At 33.6% G+C, this 23104-nt stretch overlaps 2 protein-coding genes, 1 long non-coding RNA gene and 4 other non-coding genes across 9 annotated transcripts; 6 read left to right on the top strand and 1 right to left on the bottom strand.

Annotated features, from left to right (window-relative positions):
- The first annotated feature begins 2930 nt into the window (after positions 1–2930).
- LOC105764451 (protein BIG GRAIN 1-like E) lies at positions 2931–5531 on the top strand. Its single transcript, XM_012583024.2, has 2 exons — positions 2931–3094; positions 4510–5531. The coding sequence occupies exons 1-2, from the start codon at positions 3058–3060 to the stop codon at positions 5343–5345; spliced, it is 873 nt and encodes a 290-aa protein (XP_012438478.1). The 5' UTR covers positions 2931–3057; the 3' UTR covers positions 5346–5531.
- A 1244-nt stretch (positions 5532–6775) lies between these two features.
- TRNAD-GUC (transfer RNA aspartic acid (anticodon GUC)) lies at positions 6776–6847 on the top strand. The gene has a single exon. It is a non-coding gene; the product is annotated as a tRNA-Asp (tRNA).
- A 268-nt stretch (positions 6848–7115) lies between these two features.
- TRNAD-GUC (transfer RNA aspartic acid (anticodon GUC)) lies at positions 7116–7187 on the top strand. Its single transcript has one exon. It is a non-coding gene; the product is annotated as a tRNA-Asp (tRNA).
- Positions 7188–7286: 99 nt separating this feature from the next.
- TRNAD-GUC (transfer RNA aspartic acid (anticodon GUC)) lies at positions 7287–7358 on the top strand. Its single transcript has one exon. It is a non-coding gene; the product is annotated as a tRNA-Asp (tRNA).
- A 98-nt stretch (positions 7359–7456) lies between these two features.
- On the top strand, positions 7457–7527 carry TRNAD-GUC (transfer RNA aspartic acid (anticodon GUC)). Its single transcript has one exon. It is a non-coding gene; the product is annotated as a tRNA-Asp (tRNA).
- A 480-nt stretch (positions 7528–8007) lies between these two features.
- LOC105764453 (uncharacterized) lies at positions 8008–15897 on the top strand. 3 transcript variants are annotated; one of them, XM_052624749.1, is made up of 15 exons: positions 8013–8320; positions 8648–8755; positions 8862–8993; positions 9827–10396; positions 10688–10832; positions 10939–11244; positions 11391–11873; positions 12216–12905; positions 12996–13099; positions 13233–13318; positions 13399–13617; positions 13898–14026; positions 14273–14623; positions 14985–15100; positions 15554–15897. In XM_052624749.1, exons 1-15 carry the CDS (start codon positions 8207–8209, stop codon positions 15670–15672), a joined length of 3672 nt encoding a protein of 1223 aa, XP_052480709.1. In that variant the 5' UTR covers positions 8013–8206; the 3' UTR covers positions 15673–15897. The 3 variants fall into 3 exon arrangements, with proteins under 3 accessions (XP_052480708.1, XP_052480709.1, XP_012438482.1); XM_052624748.1 differs by having other exon boundaries at positions 8008–8320; positions 12216–13099; positions 15581–15897; XM_012583028.2 differs by having other exon boundaries at positions 8014–8320; positions 12216–13099.
- Positions 15898–17813: 1916 nt separating this feature from the next.
- LOC105762497 (uncharacterized) lies at positions 17814–20395 on the bottom strand. The gene is made up of 4 exons (XR_001123935.2): positions 20284–20395; positions 19767–19841; positions 18739–18820; positions 17814–17949 (listed from the first exon to the last, which is right to left on the bottom strand). It is a non-coding gene; the product is annotated as an uncharacterized LOC105762497 (long non-coding RNA).
- Between the last annotated feature and the right edge of the window lie 2709 nt (positions 20396–23104).

Here is a 23104-nt window from a genome sequence, read left to right on the forward strand (position 1 = left end):
GAAAGTTCAATCGTAAGACACCTTCGTATATGTAATTGATTTCCATGATTATCAAAATCTAGAATATTTTGAAAATTGAAAGGGAAGATTGTTGGAGAATTTTCAAAATATAATAATGTTCCAATAGTTACAAATGAAAAGTTGTAAGAAAGTAAAAGTTAAAAGTTGTCACTTTTCATGTTGATAAGTGATGTCTTTTGAATACCAAAAGTTATGTCACTTGATTTAATAATTATGTCTAATTAAGAGGATTGCCTCTCCATAAATATACATATTGAATAGTTATGTCTTTATGAAGAGACATGAAAACTCATATAAATAGGAGTGAACTTTTATTTGCATATTTAAAAAAAAAACCCCTTAGAAACAAAAGTTTATTTATCCTCCTTCATCTTCTAAGATTCAAAGATTGTTTTATAAAGAATTGCTATAAAAGTTCTCTATAAAATTTGATACTTTTTACTATGCTTTGCTTAGTGCTCAATAGACTGTTTTCATCAATGCAAAATGTAGATTATATCCTCAAGGTTCATTTACTTTTAACTCTTTTACACACCAAAATATAGGTGGGGGCAAATAAAACTTTAAAGAAATTGGCATGGTTACACGCCTTGAAGCCTTCGATTAATTTCTCATAAGTTTATTTTTATCCCCACACACCAACATCTATTGATTCTTGCTAGTCGATATTGCAAATACAAGCCTTTAGTCAATTCTTGCTAGTTTTTCTATTAACTTTAGTAAATTCTTGTTGATTCTTGGTAATAAGGACTCTGCTACTTCAACCAATGGTGATAAATCTAGTAATGCCTCTTAAAATCTTGCAACAAACTAACACCATATGTTTAAATGAAGCAAACTACTTACTTTGGAAGCAACAAGTTGATTTTACAACTTTGAACCATGTGTTGCACAAATATCTTGATGCATGGTACACTAAAAGTTCCTGAGTTTACAATAGATACTAGTGGAAGTACTATTATGGGTCTAAATACAAAGGCAATTGACTCGATTATCGATTATTGTTGCATTTGCTGAGAAATTCCTTATCTACAAAGGCATGAAGGTCCAATGATGATTATCAATTATCAATTATTGTTTGATCCACTCCAATTGGGCCCATTCTTAGCTGAAAGAAACATATTCTTGAATTATCGTTGTGAACTAATATGATGGGTGCTACCCCATGCCCCATTCCCATGATCATAACTTCTTTGTTGACCGCCAAAGATGGAGATCCAACGATGATGTTACAAAGTATCAATAGGTTGATGGTGCACTTTAACACATATGCACTACAAGGCTTGGCAAATTAAAGCAGTTCATATAGTAGTCTCACACTACACATTGGAAGGCTGTCAAAAGAGTACTTGGCTATTTCAAAGGGGTGATAAATCATGGTTTACTATTCAAGCCATACATTGAGCCTAGCTTTGTGGGTTATTTAGACTCAAACTGGGTAAGCAATATTGATGATCAAAGATCCACTATTGCCACTGCCTTTTCTTGGGTAGTAACCTAATTGCTTGGAGCTTAAAAAAACAAAGTGTTGTAGCTTGTCTGTTAGCAGAGGCTAAGTACAGAACCCTTACTAATGCCATGTGTGATGTGTTGTGGATGTCATTCATGTTGAATGAATTAGGTATTGATTTTACAAGGGCACTGGTGATTTAGTGTGACAATAATAGTGCTATCACATAGACAACTAATCTAGTTCAACGTGCTTGCATAAAACATGTTGAGGTTGACACGTGCTTTGTGAGGTAAAAAGTAGAAGGATTGGTGCATGTTAATTATGCTATTGAAATTAACCACGAGATGTGGCATGATAATTGCTCACCTTGTCCCTTAATCATGTGGTCAGAGGTTCAATCATCGCTTATGGAAATAGAGTACATTTTATGGCCAATAGTTTACCTCTTTGAAGAGCTCCCATGACCAAGAAATTAATCTTGCTATCAACGGTGGATACCCTAATTTCAACTAAAAAAATAACTATGCTCTTTAACAAGTTGATGTCACACTTATTAAGTCACTCTCATCAAATTTCTTTCTTCAACTTCACAAATGTCCTAGAGTATGTTCCTCTCATGAGGTAGTTGAGAGTTTACAAGTTCTTAAAAGATGAGATAAGTAGGGTGAATGATAAGGTATTAGTTACTATTGTTAGCTATGAGTATATAATGTTGTTGAAAGCTTTTGTAAATGGTTGTAAGTTGTTAAGCAATTGAAGGGTTGTAGCTACAACTATAAATGCCAACCCTCGACTAAATTAATGGCAATTTTCAAACTCTCTCATAAATACAAAATTCATTCTTTCCTCTCTCAGAATTCTCCTCTTTCTTTCTTTCTTTCTATTTCTTAGCTCAATCAATGTACAGCTGCTGTGTTCATGGTGTTTTCCATCACTCTGAAATAAAAAGAGCTAAACAAATACAACAAGAACTTTAAAAAAATATTTAAAAAAGAGATATTAATAGGGGAAAATCAATTGGACTCCCTAAAGACCCGTGGCCATGCAAGGTAACTTTAGGAATGCATGGTGCATAATAAAAGAAAGCTACCCAACATCAAACATGAATCCATACAAAGATCATTTGAAACTTTGGCTAGAGCGGATGAAATCACTAACGTACGTCTATGTTAGGACAAGCGTTCGAATTGGATATTGGAAGTTTACATACTACTTGCTATTGTATCAAGATTTTGATAATTGATTTCGGTACAGAAGAAGTCCAAGGGAAATGTTGAAAATGTTGACATTCCAACCTTGAGCATTTCGGATGTTACCTCTTACACGTGGTTACGTTAATTAATCAACTAATTTTTTTTTTATCAAAGAGAACTCAAAACCTAATTTCAACAAAGATTTAAATAATATAAATCGTTTGCCACTGCACTGATAATTTTGATCTTTAACCAAAACAGTTTTTAAGGGGCAACTAGATCTGATCCGATCCATACTTCAGTAGGGTCCGTCTGGTCCTAAGATTTCAGGCAGTTGATTTTATCGTTCCTGATTACATAAGCTCTTCCTTTTTGATATCTTGCTATTCTATGGCTCCAATTACATTTCAAATTTTGAAACAGCTAGGTATGTATCCTCATTTCCTGGCTTTTAAGTAAAGATATTTGATTGATTTTATCCAGCTTAGTTTAGGAGTAAATCCAAGTCTTGATTAAGAATCTTGTATGCTGAAATCTGTCATCAAAAGCTAGGAAAATGAGTTGGAAGTGATAGGGATTTTGTCTTAGATTAGCTTGGCCAAATATAATGACTATTGACTCACCCAAATACCCATATCTCAAAAAAAAGGGAAAGTTATTGCTTTCTAAATAACAGATCTGTATTTGGAGATAGCAGAAATGTGATGAAATTATGAAAGAAAAGAAAAACAGCGTCTTGCTCTCCTTCGACCTGAGTCCTTTCGAATTCAATGATAAAAAACTGTGGTGTCCTTGAGAAAGGAAGGATTGACTCCTGAAAGTCAAGCCGCTGTTCAGGTTCTGATCCATACCCCTATGCAGTGTTAAAACTCCCAGGCAGGGATTTAAATTGCGGTCGCAGTCGCGTTTTCGGTCGCATTGCGTTTATCGCGGTTGCGGACATAACGGATGCTATTGCGGTCATTGCAGGTATCGTGGTCGTAAATTTTACACTACTTATTGTGTATTGCGGGTATAGAGGGTTTCGGCAGTAGCGGTTTTAGACGGTGCCGCTACCGCTATATAACGGCTACTATTTCGATAACGGACCGCTATTTAAATCCCTGCTCCCAGGGCTCCCAAAGAGTCGGCAGGCAGATATTACTGGGTTAAGGTTGATTTTACGTTAGTCAAAAGTAACTTAGCAACCAATTAATTAACACCATTATAACGAAAGAATCTATTCATTTAAAGAGTGAATTGCAATCCCTAGTGGGATCTACTAAATTCTGATGACCCTCTAACATTGTAATGATTTATATGTAAAAGTTGAGTTTGCAGAAGCACTCGACATTGAGCCATGGCCAACAACAACAGTGTAGACTCCCTAGAGTCCAAGGAAATGCACCGCTCTTTGCCATCCTTTTTCTATTTTTGATTCTCACTGTGGACAATATTAATTACGTTCGCTAGAGTGATAAAAAAGAAAAAAAGAAAAAGTCTGGTTTTCACAAAACCACAGTTTGAAACAAGGATAAAACAAAAATCTTTGTTTTACTTCTACCCCAAAACATAAATTCATAGTCAAAAGTGGGGGGTCAGGGGTCTCCTCCACAAATCCTCCAAACCACATTTCATCATATTGCATTATTAGACCCTACGATTGATTATTATTATTGTTATTATTATTATTATTAGTTGCATTTTGAAGAGATTATAAATATTTTTAACAAGTGAAGAGTGGCCAATATATATAGTTAAAAGATATACCCTTCCCACTGCTCTCAATCATTCCAAACCTGTTCTCCTTCACTTTACAGATTATCGCTCTCTCTAGTAACAATTATAAACCTTACGAACCAGGTAGACATAATATCATAAGCATCAAGGTTTCAAGTTTCAACCCTGATACAATGTTGAAGAAGTCATTCCATCACCGGAATGGTTCCGGCGAGCTCGACGTGTTCGAAGCGGCTCGGTATTTCTCAGGGTACAATGAAGCAGCGAGCTACAATTGTGGAACATTAATCAGCCAAAAGGTAACGCGGGACGAGAGGCAGCCATTGAAAGGAGATCGGATCAGCTTGGATGTAGCGATGAGAAGAAACCCTCTTCTTCACCAGTCTCATTTGGTGGAAAAACATGCCAAAGAGAAGAAACACAAGCAACCAAGCTCCCCAGGTGGTAAACTTGCTACCTTCTTGAACTCTCTTTTCAATCAAACAGGTTCCAAAAAGAAGAAAAATTCGAAATCCACCACACAATCCATGAAAGATGAAGAAGTGAGCCCTGCTGGGAGAAGGAAAAGGAGGATTAGTATCAGCCATTTTCGTAGCTCTAACACGGTTGATACCAAGTCCTTTTATTCTTCTTCAAGCTCTGGTTTCAGAACACCACCTCCTTATACAGCCACACCTACAAAAAGGAATGAGACATCGAAGCTCATTGATGGGTTCTTAGAAAAGTACAAGAATATCGAACCCCATCATCAGGATAAGAATATGAACATTAGGGTTGATCGATATCAATCAGAAGAGAAAGATTTCAGTAAGTTGTGTGAGGTTGATGATGGTGCAGATAGTGATTCAAGCTCTGATCTTTTTGAGTTGCAAAGCTATTCAAGTGGTTTGCCTGTGTTTGAAACTACAAACATGGATAGCTTCAAGAGGGGAGCACCGGTTTCCAATGGTGCCCTTTGAGACTATACTCTTTTTCAAACTTTGGCTTCATTTGTTTTTCATCTTCATTAAAGACTGTGATAATTAACAGATATTGAATGCTTTTCATTTCTCTGTGTGTACAGTTTGGAATTTGTTTGTTTGTCTTTCCTTTTCCAGCCACTTCTTTTCATGGATTAATGCATAAACCTCAAAAGTCCTCCATTTCTTTTGCTCGCTTAGATTGTGCCATGATTAATGATTATCCACTAAATTAATGGAGAAAACCCAACAAAAGCCATCATCACGTCACATTAATTAATATTTCCTAATCAGCACGTGTGATTCATATAAACCTTATTTTCTGTACACAAAGCATGCCGTAATACATTGAATCACAGGTGAAATGATAAAATTTGTCTCCAAAGTCTAGAATGTTATTTCTAAACTAAACTGTATGAATCGAATAAACTACATCCAAATTCATTAAGTTTTTGCATGCCTGATTTATAGGCTCATCTTCCAAACCTGCAGGAACAAAGTTTTTTCTTTTTGGTGAATGCAGGAACAAAGTTAATACCACTGTCTAATCTATATATCTAGAGTTAAGTTCAGAAATCAAACTTCTTTTTCAGCAATTTCAATTAACTTAAGTTACAAGGCTTCCTAGAATTCATCATTATTACATGTAGAGAAATGTCTGAATCTTTTATCTGATATAGATGCAATGATGAACAATGGTGGGTTAAGCAGTAGGGAAGTTGTAAAGCATTGAAGGGTAAAACTTCGTACGGACGTACGTCTTATCATTCCAATAATGTAACTTCCACTTTAAACCCTAAATTATTAAGAGTTTTGATTAATGCCAACAACATTAAATTCCTGTGCAATCAGACAACTAAACATACAAAGACATGTGTTGTTTATTAAACTATATAGATGCAAGTTTTGCTTGCTTATAATAATTAAGAATTAAGAACCAACTTTTGTGCCTATAGATTATATTTTACAAGTTGATCCAAGAGTCCTTTTTCAAAATTCAACTCATGCGTATAAAGCTAGTAGTGTTTTTTTTTTCCTCTACCCTTTCCTTAGTGTCACTTGGAATCAGAATAAAGGTCTAACGCTAAATCGATGATGAAACCTATTGATAGCCTTTTAGAAAGAATGATGCACAAAAATGATGTATGTACTGTAGAGCACTAAAAAAGCCTATATAGGAGGGCATGATAGACATCAATGATGCATGGGGGCACCCTAGCTAAGGGTCCAGCAAACCATGTCGCATCCTAATGGATGAGATAGGTCTATGCAGTGATTTTTTTTCAAAGTAAATGTGATTTTATGAAGTTTGGCTGGAAATATTGCTTGCTTTGTTTGAATATCGGATCTTCCCTAAGCAATTACTCATTTAGACTTCGAATAGTTTAGAAACAGATAAAATATTAAGAAGAGCCTTAGAAAATAAATGAGTCGTTGTAGTATAGTGGTGAGTATTCCCGCCTGTCACGCGGGCGACCCGGGTTCGATCCCCGGCAACGGCGATTATAAATTTTTTCCTATCAAAAGAAGTTTTTGGATTTCTGGTCAAATTCCAGATATTGCATGCGTAAAATATTAGAAAACTACCGAAAAATAGCACGTCGTTCTAGTATAGTGGTGAGTATTCCCGCCTGTCGCGCGGGTGACCCGGGTTCGATCCCTGGCAACGGCGATTATTAATATTTTCCTATCAAAAAAAGATTTTGGATTTCTGGACAAACTCCAGATATTGCATGGGTAAAATGTTAGAAAACTACCGAAAAATAACAAGTCGTTGTAGTATAGTGGTGAGTATTCCCGCCTGTCACGCGGGTGACCCGGGTTCGATCCCCGGCAACGGCGAATTTTAATTATTTTCCTATCATATAAAGTTTTTAGATTTCTGGACAAACTCCAGATATTGCGTGGATAAAATACTAGAAAACTACCGAAAATCAACAAGTCGTTGTAGTATAGTGGTGAGTATTCCCGCCTGTCACGCGGGTGACCCGGGTTCGATCCCCGGCAACGGCGATTATTAATTTTTTCCTATCAAAAACGGTTTTTGGTTTTCTGGACAAACTCCAGATACTGCATGGCTAAAATGTTAGAAAACTACCGAAAACTAACAAGTCGTTGTAGTATAGTGGTGAGTATTCCCGCCTGTCACGCGGGTGACCCGGGTTCGATCCCGGCAACGGCGATTGTTAAGTTTTTCCTATCAAAAAAAGTTTTTGGATTTTTGGACAAACTCCAGATATTGCATGGCTAAAATGTTAGAAAACTACGGAAAATTAAGGAGTCGTAGTATAGTGGTGAATATTCCCGCCTGTCACGCGGGTGACCCGTTTTCGATCCCCGGCAACGGCGATTGTTAAGTTTTTTTCCTATCAAAAAAAGTTTTTGGATTTTTGGACAAACTCCAGATATTGCATGGGTAAAATATTAGAAAACAACTGGAAATCAACAAGTTGTAGTATAGTGGTAAGTATTCCCGTTTGTCACGCGGGTGACCCGGGTTCGATCCCCGGGAACGGCGATTATTAGTGGTTTTCCTATCAAATAAAGTTTTTGGATTTCTGGACAAACTCCAGATATTGCATCGGTAAAATATTAGAAAACTACCGAAAATCAACAAGTTGTAGTATAGTGGTGGTGAGTAATCCCAGCTGTCACGCGGGTGACCCGTGTTCGATCCCCGGTAACGGCGACTAACTTTTTCCTTTAATCAAATAAAGTTTTTAGAATTTCGAGGGAAATGACGCATTTCAAGATTTTAGTTCCCGCCATTTAAAATGCCATCTCTTCGTCTATCTTGAAAATCCTCTCTACTCGCTTATTGTTAGTTGTTTGGAAATCTTGCTTTCTTCTCATTTCTTTGAATGGCGAAAACTAAAGAAGGAGAACAAACAGCGAAATTAGACGATCTGGAGATCGTTTCCATTGGATCTCTATACAAAGGTCCCTGGGAGAAGAAGTATTGGAGCTCCTCTAGGGTTCGTTTGCTTTTCTATTTGCAATTTACTCGACATTCTCACGGTGTATGATTTTTTTTTGTGTGTAATCAATATAGATCCCTACCGAATAACTTGATTGAAAACTAAAGAACTCTGGTTGATTGCCGGTGTCTCTAATAGTAGCATATTTTTCTGCAAGTACGGTGTAAATTTGTAATTGAAATTTAGGAGCTCCGAATCTTCGATCCTAACAAGTTTTGGCAAATTAAAAAAAATATATATTTGAACTAACAGCAGAAAATTGAAGTAAATTGTTATGGACTAATGGTGTTTCATTTAAGTGGATTTAACCTTGTTAATCTGTAGGGTAAAGATCGATATCCTTATCCTGTGGGCTATCAAGCTGTTCGGGCTCACAATGGAAGCACTTATAAGACAGAAATTCATGAAGGTCCTAGAGGGCCTTTGTTTGTGGTGAGTAAGCAGGCATGATGGTTTTACCTAGCACTTGCATCTTGTTTTCCATTGTTACTTTTTTAAGCGAATAACCAAGCAAAAGTGTGCCTCTATTTGCATGCAGATCTCCTGTGATGGGCAATCGTGTTCTGGACAAACTCCAGATATTGCATGGGAGAAATTTCAGAAGATGGGTTGCCCACATTTGAAGATATGGCATGGAAAGAGATTCTCATGCAAGATAGACGGCGTGGAGGTATAACTTGGTGGTGCTTCCATAGCACTCTGAAGTTGCATTTTCCTTAGCCCTCCTTTTTTGGTTAATTGCATTGCTATTTACAACTTTAGTACGGACAATTGCGGCTTTGGTGATATCATCTTTATGTTCTTATTTTGTTGTCATATCTGGTATCTGGAAAGCATATTCCACCTAGATGACAATTCATTCTACTTTTTCTTGTTTTCTACTTGTTTATCAGAATTATAAAACTCTCTTCTGTCAAATCCAATTTATTTGTCAATGTTCACTTTGGTCTCTAGATTGAAGATTTCTTATAGAAGAGATGCATCCTAATTTGAACAATACGATCTAGGGGTTGCTCTGGTAAAGAATAGCTAAGCTTGTGGAAATCCTTTGAGTTACTGTCTTGTTCTTTCATCTTTATATGGTTACCTTAAATATTAACCTCATAGAGTCGCTTAGATTGAGAGTGATTAACATGATAAAGATCAAGCTCTGACATCAATTTGAAGCAGTATAATGTGGAGCATTTAAGCCGATCTTTTCTCTTTGATAGATTTTTCACTGGGTGGCTCAGGTTGTTGTATTCTTTGTAACGAATGCAATAAAGGTGCTCTATAGTATTATTTTACAGATGTTGATGCCTTTATATGCATGCATACTGCATACATATTATAAAAACTTTCACTTATTTCTTGGCTGTTTTTTTTATTTGTGGTGCTTCTTTGAACTACTTGATGCTGTACTGTTTTGATTTGCTCAATGTTTGAAAATGTATTTCCTAACTTTGGATAGGTAAAGAAAAACATAGGTAATTTCACTGAGTTTTTCTTTGCATTTTCATGCAGTTTTTTGGATTTAAAAATCCATTTGTTCAAAGGTTACTTAGGGAATTGGTGGCAAATGTCAATGGAACAGCAGAAAGGAGTTTGTTATATTCCAGCTTTTGCAATGGCGCTTCTAGAATGGATAATGATAATGGGAGCTCAACTATCTGTACTGCTTCTGATTTACTACCATACTTAGCCAGGCCACAGATCAGGAAAAAGAGAAGTACAAGGTGTGAAAAAATGCAAAGCAAGTTGGTTGACAGGCCTCGCCTTAAACGTCCCCGATCTAAGGACCTGACTTATGATGCCGAGGGTTCAAATTTAGTACCAGGGAATCAAGTGAAACATGAACATGGGTTCTCGGTAACTCATAATGCTTTGGAAGATGAAATTGACAGATTTCCCGAAGCATCGGCAGTGCACTCTAAATCAGCAGGGCAAATTGTAGAAAACTCCCCAGCCAAAGATGGTTTTCCATCAAAATCTGTTGATTTTGTGGGTCATCATGGTGAGAATGAAGCCAAGGGCAAGTTTATTAGTACACAAAACGAAAAATTCACTAGAGTAGCTAACATTGCATATAAAGAGGTAAGATTGTCTATCATGTCTCATTTTCATTTGGTTCTGCCCATGTTGAACATCTTGTTGAAATCATGTTCCCTCTATCTTCTTGCAAAATTTAGGTACTTACTGCTTGAATTAGTCTTACCATCTGGAGCTAGCTTTTAAGAGCTATTTCCTCAGAATTATCATCCTCTTCCATTTTGGGGGCAAATTATGTGAAATCATGGTTTTATAATCAGTTGATGCAGTTTTTGTTTTGCTATTAAAAGTAACATTTGTTGCCACAATATTAGAAACGTTCTTAACTTCTTACAGTTGGATAGGTCACAAGATACTGTACTGGAAGGATTCTGTTTTCCTATAAAAACAGATGACAGACCTGAAGATTCATCATTTCCAAGTGACTCCATGGGCATAAATGATGTCCATCTTTATGCACCTGATACTTTGGATTTTGAAGGTAGTTCTTATCTGCAGTATATACTACATTGTAACCCAGGTTTTCTTTTACATTTATAATTTATCATTCTTAGCATCCACCTTATTAGGCCACAACATCTATGCAGATGATAGGACAAATGTTGCTTCAGGTGCAAAGGACATAAATGGCTTGGTGACTGAGTCTCATCAAGAAGAAGAAATAGGCACATCTAATTCAAATACAGGTTCTGAAAAAAGTGAGTTTGATTCGGTAGGTCAGGAAATGGCTAAGTTGATGATGACTGTTTTACTTCCTCAAGCTGTTCCATTGCTTAAGGAGTCTTCAAAGAAGAAAAAGGAAACAATTAGCCCATGCAATGTATTACCTCATGTGATGAACTCTCGAGAGGACAACATTGTCACTAACCATTTGTTGAAGCTTCCATCTTCAGGTACTGTTAAGTTTTATAAATTTTGAAGTTTTCTCTGAACATATTCATCTTGGCATGTAGCATCCAACACCTCGAGTCCCTAGACTTTGTAGCTTCATGTTAATCTTTTCTTGCTAGCTCATGAGTTTTTTCTGCTAAAACTGCAGCCTTCATTCTAACAGAGGATGCACATACAGAACAGGACACAAGACTGCATATCCAAGGTTTAGACCACGGTTTAGTTGTGCCAAATCTTGAACACTTGAACTCTGTTATTCTTGACAGTTTTGAGAATAGTCAGGGAGGGGATCATGTAGCTAGCCAAGCTATATTGTTTTCAAAAAGTTTGGAGGTTAATCAGACTAGTTTCAACAAAGAAGCATTTGATTCGAACATCCAGGAACAGCTTGTTAGCATCAAACCGAATCAGGAAACACCAGTTTGTTGTGGCGAGAGCTCTGGGGACCAAGACACCATCTGCCACAAGGAAGTAAACATGGCTGAGTCTGTTTTAGAGTGTGCATCTCCAATCATGAAAACTCTCTCTGAAGATATCCAGGGTGTTTCCATAACTTTGGATGAAAACTCAGCAGATATTGAAAACCATTCCAAGCAAAAGAAGCCCAAGAATGCACTTAATTGTGCTGAAGGTAATGAAGTTCAACCAAGCTTGAAATTTTAGCTGTCAAATTTACTTTTAAGTCCTCACAGGGCAAGCCTTACCTCCTAAACTGATTGACAAGATATCAATCTAGCTTGGAATGAAAACTACCTAGTTTCGTACTAGCCTGCAACCTTTACCTAAAGTTTAACTTCCTGGTTAGAAACTGTTACTCAGAACAGAACTTACATTGAAAGCTGTATATCATGCAATTTACTGAATTCCTGATAGTTTACATGGAACTCCATGATAATTCTATTATTTATTTTTGTTTCAGTTAATCATGATTTTGATGATTTTCAATTTGAAGCAAATAATCATGTTTCTGCAGTTGTGGGTGCTAATGATATTAATTCAAGAGGAATTGCAAGTTCATTGAAAATATCAGGGAAAGACAGTAGTGCTGAAACCAGGGCTCCTACTACTAACTCTTCCCATCAAGACCAAAATAAAGTGTATACCAGAAAGAAAATCTCAAAGCAAGCTTATTCAACTAGAAAATACGTTGGTCCTCTATCTGAAAGTATCATATGCAGAAATTCTGGAGATGATTATGCCCCTAATAACTCTGCTATGCCTGGAACTTCACTTGTTTCAAAGAGTTGTCACTCTTCTGATGACAAACCATGCAATAGAGATGTCTTTGGTAATACATCCATGCTTGAAGGACGGTCCTGTGGATTGCCTACGGAGAAAACTACTGCGTATTGCAAACCTGAAATCAATAATATGCCACCTATTCTATCTAATGAAAACCAAAAGTTGACTTGTGCATCTAAAAAGGATGCATCTTGTTTACTCAATCAACCTGTTTCACTTGAAAGGGGGTATCAAGAAAATTGTTACAAAGAGAGGTTTATTGTAGAAAACGGCTGTTCTGCATCGTATCAAAATCAGGTGACTAGTTTTTGTGACAAGAACTTATCTACAGCAATGGAAGTTCAAGGTGGTTCAGGTGTCAACCATCATGGGGGTGTAGAGCTTAGTAGTGATCTAAGGGGCATTGTCAACCTTGTAGGAGGTTATTTTCATCCTTTGCCGATTTCATCAGTATTGCTGGGTACAAAAGGAAATGAAATCCACATTTGTGTTTCATGTGGTCTTCTTGTAGATACGGACAGAACCTTGTTCATCTACAAGGTAGCTACTGAAGTACCAAGGAAAGGATGCCCTTCTTTTGTTGGCTACACATCAGTAGCATTACCATCTTCTGAAGTAAGCTTTAGTGGGCAGATATGTTTTTATTTATAAATTCTTCATCTATTTCTATTGCACTTATTGATTCCTTGACATGGTGCTTATCTGGTCTGTGATAATCTTTTTGACAATTTCTTTTGTTCTTTCCTAGATTGGTGTAGAAAAATGTGGCTTACAATTTACCCCAGATGGGCAATGTCTTGTTTTACTTGACAGCATTAAAACACCTTATTGCAGGTTAACTGTTTATTTAGGTCTCTATCATGTCAAACTGATTTGAAACAAATATTATGCTAATATCAGAATTATTTTCTTAGGGAAGGGAGAATAGATTGTATCTGCTCAATTTGTTTTTCAGGCTGCTCGAAGGAGAATGCAGTAAAAATTGTGCGGGTGAATCCTGGTTATGTTTCTTTGGTTGCAAAATTGGAGACAGTTGAAAGTGTGCTATGTATACTGGTTTGTGAAAATGACTATCTTCTTGCTGCTGGAAAGAGTGGGAGACTGTATCTTTGGGCCATGAATTCAACATGGAGGTGAATGTCTTTCCATTCCCTCTATACAAATTTACCTCTTTATTCTTATAGCAGATTGTAGTCTTTTTTGTATTGTTCTGAGAAGCACCTAATAGGTTTCATATTATAGAAACAGACATATACTGCTGAATATTCAGCTGTTGTAAGTGTAAGAATGCTTTTTATAATTTGAAGATAGATTGTGGAACCTTTCTCCCTTTTTCATTCTGACAATATGGTCCCTTGCCTATTTACTTTCAATGAATCATGCAATTTTACCGATCTTGTTCACTTTTTGCAGTGCATGGACAGAAGAATTTATTATACCATCTGGTGACTGCATATCCGCTTGTGTAGTGGAGTTGAAGAGAATTCCAAAGTGTGCTCATCTGGTGATTGGGCATAATGGTTTTGGGGATTTTGTTATATGGTATGTTAGCTTCTGCTTGAAAACCATATTCTTTTATACCGTTTGTTTATTCTGACTTCTGAGTGATAGTTGGTATCTAATTGTTGGGTGGCAATGTAGAAATATTAATATATTTATAGGTATTGGTCTTTTATATCCTTGATGCAACATTTTGTGCAGAAGGGGCAAGGCTTCAAAGGGGCTTTCTTGTATTTGCCTCTCCACGTAAAATCTGATTAGCTACTGATAATAGGTTTTACTTCTCAGGGATATTCTGAAAAGGGTCATTATCTCAAGATATTCTGGTTCAGGCGATCCAATCAAGCAATTCTTACCGATCAGTTTCCTTAGTTGGCAGCCTGTTTTCAGCTACGATGACATGAAAGAGCGCATTGATGAAATCACCACATCAACAAAATTTTGGTTTTCCAAACATAAGGATAGTTCTTTTCTTCCATTAGAGGGGAAAGATGTTGCTATCTGGCTTCTTGTCTTGACTAATTCTGGTGCTCAGCATGAACATTTATCAAGTAATCGCCTAGCAAATACATCCAGATGGTGGAGGCTAGCTTTGCTGGTGAAGGACACGATGATCTTGGGAAGTACACTAGATCCAAGGTGCTTTAAAGTTCTTTTTACATCTTAAATATAAACTAGGCTTTTTTGGTTTCCTAAAGAGATGTAGAGTTCATGAAAATGGAGCCAGTCTTGTTTCTTCTGAAGGCAGCAAGTAACCTGTTTTTCTTGTATCAGATATCTCCCTTTCTGTGTTTGTAGTAACCAAAAGAAGTCTGGGAACTGCTCATACTGAATGTTAGAATATATGAGAATGTTTTTACGCATATGCAGCTGTTATATGTGGTATTAGAGAACTATTGTATCAATTTATGGCTACTGTAAACACTTGAAAGAAAAAAGAAGTTTCTGAGACTTTAGCAAGCAAATGTGTCAAAAATAATTGTCGAACTTTATTTTACAGGGCTGCTACAGTTAGTGCGTCACTTGATCACGGGATCATGGGAAGAGATGATGGTTTAGTGTATATGTGGGAATTGTCCACCGGAACTAGACTTGGCGTTTTGCATCATTTCAAAGGTATGTAATCTGCCTGTACTTAGTCCAGGGGACGATATTAGAATTTAAATCAAACCCATTCATGGACCTTTACTAAACAGCGTGTAAGTCTTTGTTGCTTGGACTTGGGTGATTACTGTATGGAAATACATGTCTATATTCAGTATTTTTCCAAGTTTTCCCGTGAATTCATAGTATCTTTGGAGGTTCATATTTCTATACTCGTATCTAGATATGGATTGGATATTGGTATTTGAAGAAACGTGCATCTATAATAATTGCAATGTCTAGATATATATCGGATAAGTTTATATTCTGATTATGAAGAACATAGAAGATTCATTGGATTGATTGTCATGATCCTGGATGGATCTGATTCCAGAAGTTTTCACACTTGAAATTTGCTTCAATGTATATACATACATTTCTGATTTTAGACAGAGTGATTGCATCTTTTCCTTTACGGAATATCAGGTGGGCGTGTTTCGTGTATTGCAACAGATGAGTCGAGGCCAGAAGTTGTGGCTGTGGCTGCTGATGACGGGCAGTTGCTGCTCTATCTACACAACCAAGAAAACTTAGTAAAGAAGTAAGTAGCAAATAAGGTAGCTACTCTTCCATGATTCTCTCTTGTTTAAACGTGTAACTGCTCTATCTACACAACCAAGGAAACCTAGTAAAGAAGTAAGAAAAGTAGCAATTAAGTTGGCTACTCTTCCATGATTCTCTCTTGTTTAAACGTGTAACTTTGTTGTTGATCGTAATAGTGCAACACAGATCCCAGTATAATTGTTTCAAACATATTCTTTTTCGCCCAACTGTGTGTGTGCTCTGATTTATTTGATTTTGAATTATAATTTAATAGTAAAAACTTTTATATTATTTATTTTCAATTAAAATTAAAATATATTTTATTATTTATCATATATAATAAATAATTTTTTTTTACATCAAACCCAAATGAATTTGGAAAAAAAGTTAAAAGAAAAATCAGAGCGTATAAATGCAATTTTGCTGCGACGTCTCCAATTTTAAGCTTTAAAGAAGTACCATCTAAATTTAACTTTGTTACAAATTCCAGTTACAAGATCTTACATGGCACGGGATTTATAAAACCATTAGAAATTAAAGAAATTCTAGTTTATTTTAGTAATTAAAATTAGTGACCGTCAAATCACTAATGAAGTATTGATATGATATTTTTTTATTGGCATGATAATAAATTGAATCTTTTATTTTTACAAATTTTATCAAATTGGTCTTAATTTTAAAATTTTCAATAAATTTAACCTTCAACTTTACACTTTATGTAAATTTAGCTTTGATTTTAAAAATTCAAAATTAAAATTAAAAAATAAAAACAAAATTTATTTAAAAGTTTCATTTGTCAATAAAATACATAAGATTTTATAAAATAGATACGAAATTATAAATAAATGAATATCTATTTCGCTTTTTTCTAACATGAAATTTATTAAATAATATATATTTAAAAAACACATAAATAAGACTTAAACCATATTCAAACTTTTTTTTTAATTTTATTTTATAAATACCAAATTAGAATTTTTTTTTCCGATTTAACCAGTTTTCATGTTTGGTTTAATTGATTTATTCAGTCGATTTTCGGTTTTGACATTTTAAACTGATAAAGGCAATAAGCCCATAACCCATTTACATACCCAAGCTCAAATTTAAAACTTAAACCCAAATACCTATTAAAACTTAATACTTTTTGTAACACCCTTTATCTGGTCCGATCACCGAACCTGAGCTATAGGAAGCTACAACAGTAAACGAAACAGTTACATGCAAAACTTAATTCAAAAAAATTTGATTAAACATAATTATTTTATACATACTCACAAGTCATGTTTTACGAACAAAATTGATTCTAAATCGAGCTTACGAAAGCTCTTAAGTTGACTCGAGTAAGAATAAGAGTCATTCTAAAAGATTTTACAAAAATAAGGACATTTATGAAAAACGGGGGACACAACTGTGTGCCCAAGTCATATAACTCTCTGTGACTATGTGGTTTAAAAGTGACCATTTCCGCCAGATCTCACACGGCCGTATGACTAGACCATGTAACTTTCAGGAATTGTGTTGCTCCAAAAACTCATTTTTACCAAAAATCACACGGCCGTGCCACTAGCCCTTGTGGTGCAAGTATAGACCATTTGGTGTTTGTTTTAAAACCAACCTTTAAAAGTAACCTCAAAAATGCATTTGGCAACTTTTAAACATGTTCAAAACATCCCAAAACCAAGCCAACACATATCATATATCAACCTCCTAAACAATCTAATCAATATGCCACATTGGCACCATTATACAACAATGTCATAAGAACATTACATACAATTCAAGTAAATTGATATAATTCCACACCATTCATCCAATTCAAGCATGCAACTAAACATTTGTTACCATCAAAATTGTATCAAAACCATCCTACCATTTTCATCACATTAACTCAACCTTTTCACATTCAAAATTGACCATTTATAAACTTCAACCATAGCTTACTATAATGTCATTATGCACATTTTAAACATCATAATAAGCATCCACAACCAACCACATTCTTGGTTCAAACTCATGAACACTCCAAGTAAACACATATACAATCCAAGTATATATATATATATATATATATATATATATATATATATATCATATAAACATTCAAAACAAACATTATATAAGGATCATTACAGCATCTCCCAACATAAACACTTATTCACATCAAAACCTATACATATGCCACATAATCGTGTCTAGAATGATTTAAAAGTCTACCGAGATTGAAGCTAGATAGTGTGAGTTCTGAGGTGATCCAATGGACACGTTTTGTAAAATGTCAACTACAAAAACAGAAAACAAAACAAAGTAAGTATTACGAATACTTAGTAAGTTCATAAGTTCTAAAAACAATAAACTCACCTATAATCACAATTAACATACTAATTAGCTAACTATACAACTCCTGTCATCACATTTCACAAAGGTAATGTGAGTTTGTAAAATACGAGATTTATAAAATTTCAATTCGTACAATGTAGATTTCATTCAGTATCATTCTGATAGAATTATCAAACATAAAATCATTTACACCAGTCCAATCACATATATCTATTTCTAATCACAATACATTCTATCGTTCAATCATTTTTCATTTTTACATTAACTGTTTAGCCTGATTGTAACACCCCCTAACCCCGAACCGTCGCCGAAACAGGGTTACGAGGCATTACCAGACATTTCGGACAATCTACAAATAATTCATAAACAATTAACGAACATATATAAACGAACATTTATATAAATTTTGCTAATAGACTTCATTCAAAATTTTTTTATTTAAAAAAAAAATCGACAGCACTTCTGCTTATTTTTACATACAACTCCCTGCAATTAAAATCCATAACATTTTCAAATATAACCAAATCAACCAATTCATTTCACATTCACATTTTCTATTCTAAATACTTCTAATCAAACGTAATATCAATTTAAATTTAACAAAGTAATAAATAAATCAAAATAGATAAATTTCTTTAATTATAAATCTTAAACTTATAATACTAACATTTTAACCATTTATATTAAAACATAATAATCTTTATACACATCCTATGTACATGCCACATTACCAAAGAAAATATACATCACCAAAATTATGCTGAAGTCGGGATTGATCTGGATGCTAAACCGGGACCTTTGACTTCTATCGACCTGCGCACGGAAACAACCGTACGCTGAGTATTTCATACTCAGTGGTATTACCATAATTCAAATTATAACAATAATAAACATGTAATGCATAATTCGTATATACAATTTAAATTCAATATCTCAACAATAACAATTCATCAACCAATATCATATATCGACAATTTGAGTTTAAACAAATCATGAACCTTAGGTTCATTTCTCAATCTCATTTCACATTTCAATTCGCAATTCAACTTTTTCATTTCATTTCAATAGCTCGTCAATAGCTCGTTTGATCAACTCGTTTGGTTTATCATTTCATCATTTATCCTATTAACAAAATTCGGACTTTGGTGGATACACGGATCCAACCAAACACACCAGAATGGCACCCAGTGCCTCATCGGATAGTTCGAAGTAATAGTTGACACCCAGTGTCTCATCGGCCAAGCCGAAGAAAGTTGGTACCTAGTACCTCATCGAATCTATCCGAAGAAATATTGTGACACCCAGTGTCTCATCGACTCGAGGTCGAAGTATCCCTGAACTCTTCCAATCCTATGGCATGCCAACTATATCCGACTCAGTCCGACTAGTTAATAGGGTATTTAAATCACATAAATTCTCAATTCAATCACAATTTCTCACATTTTCAATTCAATCATTTTTCCACCTTTCAATCAATAATTATTTCACAATTTCACACATTTTCACAACTCAATACATTTCCATACAATTTAATACCATTCACAATTCGATTCAAATTCATTTCCCACTTTCAATCAACAAACAATTCAAATATTAATTCATATCAACTATTCAATTTAATTCCCACTCATAATAATAATAATAATACTAATAATAAATTAATACTAATATTAATACTTACCTCACATTTCATTTACTAGACACATAAATTAAAATTTAGCATTTAATAATAAATAACTTGAATTATAGTAATACAAACCGTGATTTTCTCGAGTTTACTCCTCGATAATCTTTTCCTTTCCCTTTGATGCTGATGCCTCGGGTTCTTTGTTAGCTACTGAAAATAATAATATTTTATACTATTAATTTCAGCACTAATTATGATAAATAATTGAATTTCTATTCAATTTCTTCCTTATTCTCAATTTAATCCTAACTAAATTCACTTATTTTCCTAACTCAATTCACACTCTATTTCTATTCAAATTCCATCCAAACTCAAATTTAACTATCAAAATTTCAGCATATTTTCGTAATTTCGAATTTCCTCAATTTAGCCCCTAAAACATAAAACTTATAGTTTCTTTTACAATTTAATCCCTTTTTCAATTCTAACTTAAAATTCATTCAATTTAACCCTTATTCATCTCTTTTGTTCAACATAAACTATACTTGAAAACCTATGAACTTACAAAATATCAACTTAATTCCATCAAAACTTTGTTTTAAAGCTTTTAAAACATTAGAATTAAGAGAAAAGGGCTAATTTGACTTACCAATCAAAGCTTTAAACCTTAAACCTTCAAATTTTCCTTTTCTTTCTTTTCTTCTTTCTCCCCTGTTTCTTCTCTGTTTCGTCCTTTCCTATTCTGTTTCTTTTCTTCTTTTGTTTCTTTTATTCTTTTAGTTTATGTTTTGTTTATTATTTAATAAATATAATACTTTAATAATATAATATAATATAATATAATATTTTCTTATATAATAAGTAATTACAAAATTTTAATACAAATGTATTTATACAATTATGACACATGTATAATTTATTACCATACATTTGTCACCATCTTATTTATTTTATAATATAATAATAATTATGATGATTTAACAATTTAATAATAATAATTTAATAATATTTTTAACACATAAAATCTCAGATTTTTATACTTATGCCGCCTCAAATTTGGTAATTGGCATAATTGCCTATTTAGTCCCTATTATTTTCTTTTAATCTATAATTAAACTTTCACTTCTATTGCAATTTAATCCTTTTTGCTAATTACTCATAATTAAGCTAAATTCACCTATCTAAAACCTAATTAAACACACAACTAGTCTAGTAAGTATTTCTAATAATTATTTTCGAACTCAATTTACTAGGACGGAGGCCCGATATTATACTTTTCCGATGCCCGTGAACTTTGGGTCATTACATGATGAACTATAATAAACAGATACGTATACACGAGTAACTACTAAACACACTAGAAAGCAACGTAGTGCTGTATAGAGGCACTGAAGTGCAAATAGTGGCACCAAAGTGCAAACCCGTATAAGCGCACAATTGACCCTATTGACATGCCAATTGTATTCTTTCCTATCATATGTCCATCTGGGCATATTTAATACAACAATTCCATTCATTACAATTAAGTCCTTTTCTCACCTTTTATATCATTTCAAAAACAAGTCAAAATACAATTACACGTTATAATATCACAATTCGGATACACACAATACATTTATGCATATATCTACATCATATGACTAATAATGAATTGAAGTGTAGGGACTAATCAATAATAGGGACTAATCAACAATTTTTCCTTTTTTCTCGATTATCTACCGATTGATTCAAATCTTGATTTCTATGGTAATTCATTTCAACTTATCAGTTTAAAATATCTTATAGTAATTTCCTAAATTTTTATATTTTATTCAATTTAGTCCCTAAAACTCAAGCAATCACAACTTAACATTTAAGCCCGCTTTTCAAATTGATTTCATTCACATCCTTCTACAACCTTTTAATATCTATATTTACAGAAATTTCATGCCAATATCGAAATCATTATATTTTAGTTCTTATGTTCAAAACTAACAACTTTCACTTTACAAATTAGTCTTTTTTATTTCTAAGATTATAAACTAACATATAAACACCAAAAACTTCAAAAATAGTCAATTACAATATTTAAAATCTTTAATAGTTTTACAATTTAACACCCGGATTAGCTAATTCAAGATACAACGATCTCAAAAATATAAAATTCATAAAAAATGGCATTAGAATCACTCACCATGCAAGGGCCGAACCTTCAAACTCTCCAAAGCTCTCTTCCAATGGTTAAATTCGGTGGAAGGAGGAAGATAAAACAATGGTTTCTCTTTCCTTCCACCTTTAGCTAATTATTTTTATTATTAATACATTTTAATTTCTTTATTAATTTTAGTTAAACATCATTATAAACCGTACACTATTAAAATATAAGGTTTAATTATGATTTAAATCCTTGAAAAAAATTATATTCAATCCTTTTAACTAATAAAAATCAATAACGATTAACATTTATAATTTTTACGATTTAATCCTTATATCTTAATTAGTCACTCGTTCAGCAAAATTACATATCCAAAAATCAATTCACCTAAACAATAACTCCACAAATATTTATGGGCTCGGTTTACAGAAGCGATATCCCGATACCTCATTTTCGAACACCACTAACTTTAGAGTCATTACACTTGTACATTAATTAAATATCAAATAAATAAATTTCCTAAATCAAAATTCAATAATATACTAAAATAGACACGTAAATAATAATATTTACAGACTCAATAGCCGAAAATGGGGTTCTGAAACCACCGTTTCTAACATTATTGAAAAATGAGTTGTTACATGCTTAAAGCCCAAACCTATTAAACTTAATACCCATTAATATTTAAAACTCAAATTGATAATTTAATTTTTATCATTTATATATATAAACTAATATAATTTTAATATTTATATGTAAGAAAATAAAATTAAATTTTTATCATTTAATTTTATAAAATTTATATGTACAATAATTTGAAATTGCACATTTCCTGGAAAAATCTTTTATCACTTATATATATATATATATATATATTTATATTTAATTTTATAAAATTAAATATTATTTTATGATATTCATTTTAATTTTATAATAAATTTCATACATGAAAGTAAGAACGGTCATGTAAGAAAACAAATATTTTTGAGTTCATTAAAAAAAAGTTTGATTTAATTTTAATATTTTATGATTAATTTGAAATAAAAATAAAATTAAAAGTGATATGATATAGTAAATTAAAAAGAAGACAATAATGTAAAAACAAATTAAAGGAAATAAAATTATAGGTACCTAAATTACAACTTTTTCCCTACTCAAAAAAAATTAAAAATCGAACAGAAATTTTCGGTTCGGTTTATTCGATTTTCCCCCTTAAGTTGGTTTGGTTTATTCGGTTTATTTGGTTTTTGGTATAAAAAAAACCCGAACTGGCCGAATGTGCACCCCTATTTGGCTTTATTCCTTAGTCATCACCAAATTTACCGAGCACTAGGCA

The sequence above is a fragment of the Gossypium raimondii genome, chromosome 12 (assembly GCF_025698545.1).
Source record: "Gossypium raimondii isolate GPD5lz chromosome 12, ASM2569854v1, whole genome shotgun sequence".
NCBI lineage: Eukaryota > Viridiplantae > Streptophyta > Magnoliopsida > Malvales > Malvaceae > Gossypium > Gossypium raimondii.

What these genes read in the sequence shown, in the direction of transcription:
- LOC105764451 (XM_012583024.2), top strand. Translation starts at nt 3,058, where the DNA reads ATGGCTCCAATTACATTTCAAATTTTGAAACAGCTAG. An exon ending in TCAAATTTTGAAACAGCTAG is followed by an intron (nt 3,095 to 4,509) that starts GTATGTATCCTC and finishes CTTACGAACCAG; the next exon opens with GTAGACATAATATCATAAGC.
- LOC105764453 (XM_012583028.2), top strand. Translation starts at nt 8,207, where the DNA reads ATGGCGAAAACTAAAGAAGGAGAACAAACAGCGAAATTAGACGATCTG. An exon ending in AGTATTGGAGCTCCTCTAGG is followed by an intron (nt 8,321 to 8,647) that starts GTTCGTTTGCTT and finishes GTTAATCTGTAG; the next exon opens with GGTAAAGATCGATATCCTTA. An exon ending in GCCATGAATTCAACATGGAG is followed by an intron (nt 13,618 to 13,897) that starts GTGAATGTCTTT and finishes CACTTTTTGCAG; the next exon opens with TGCATGGACAGAAGAATTTA.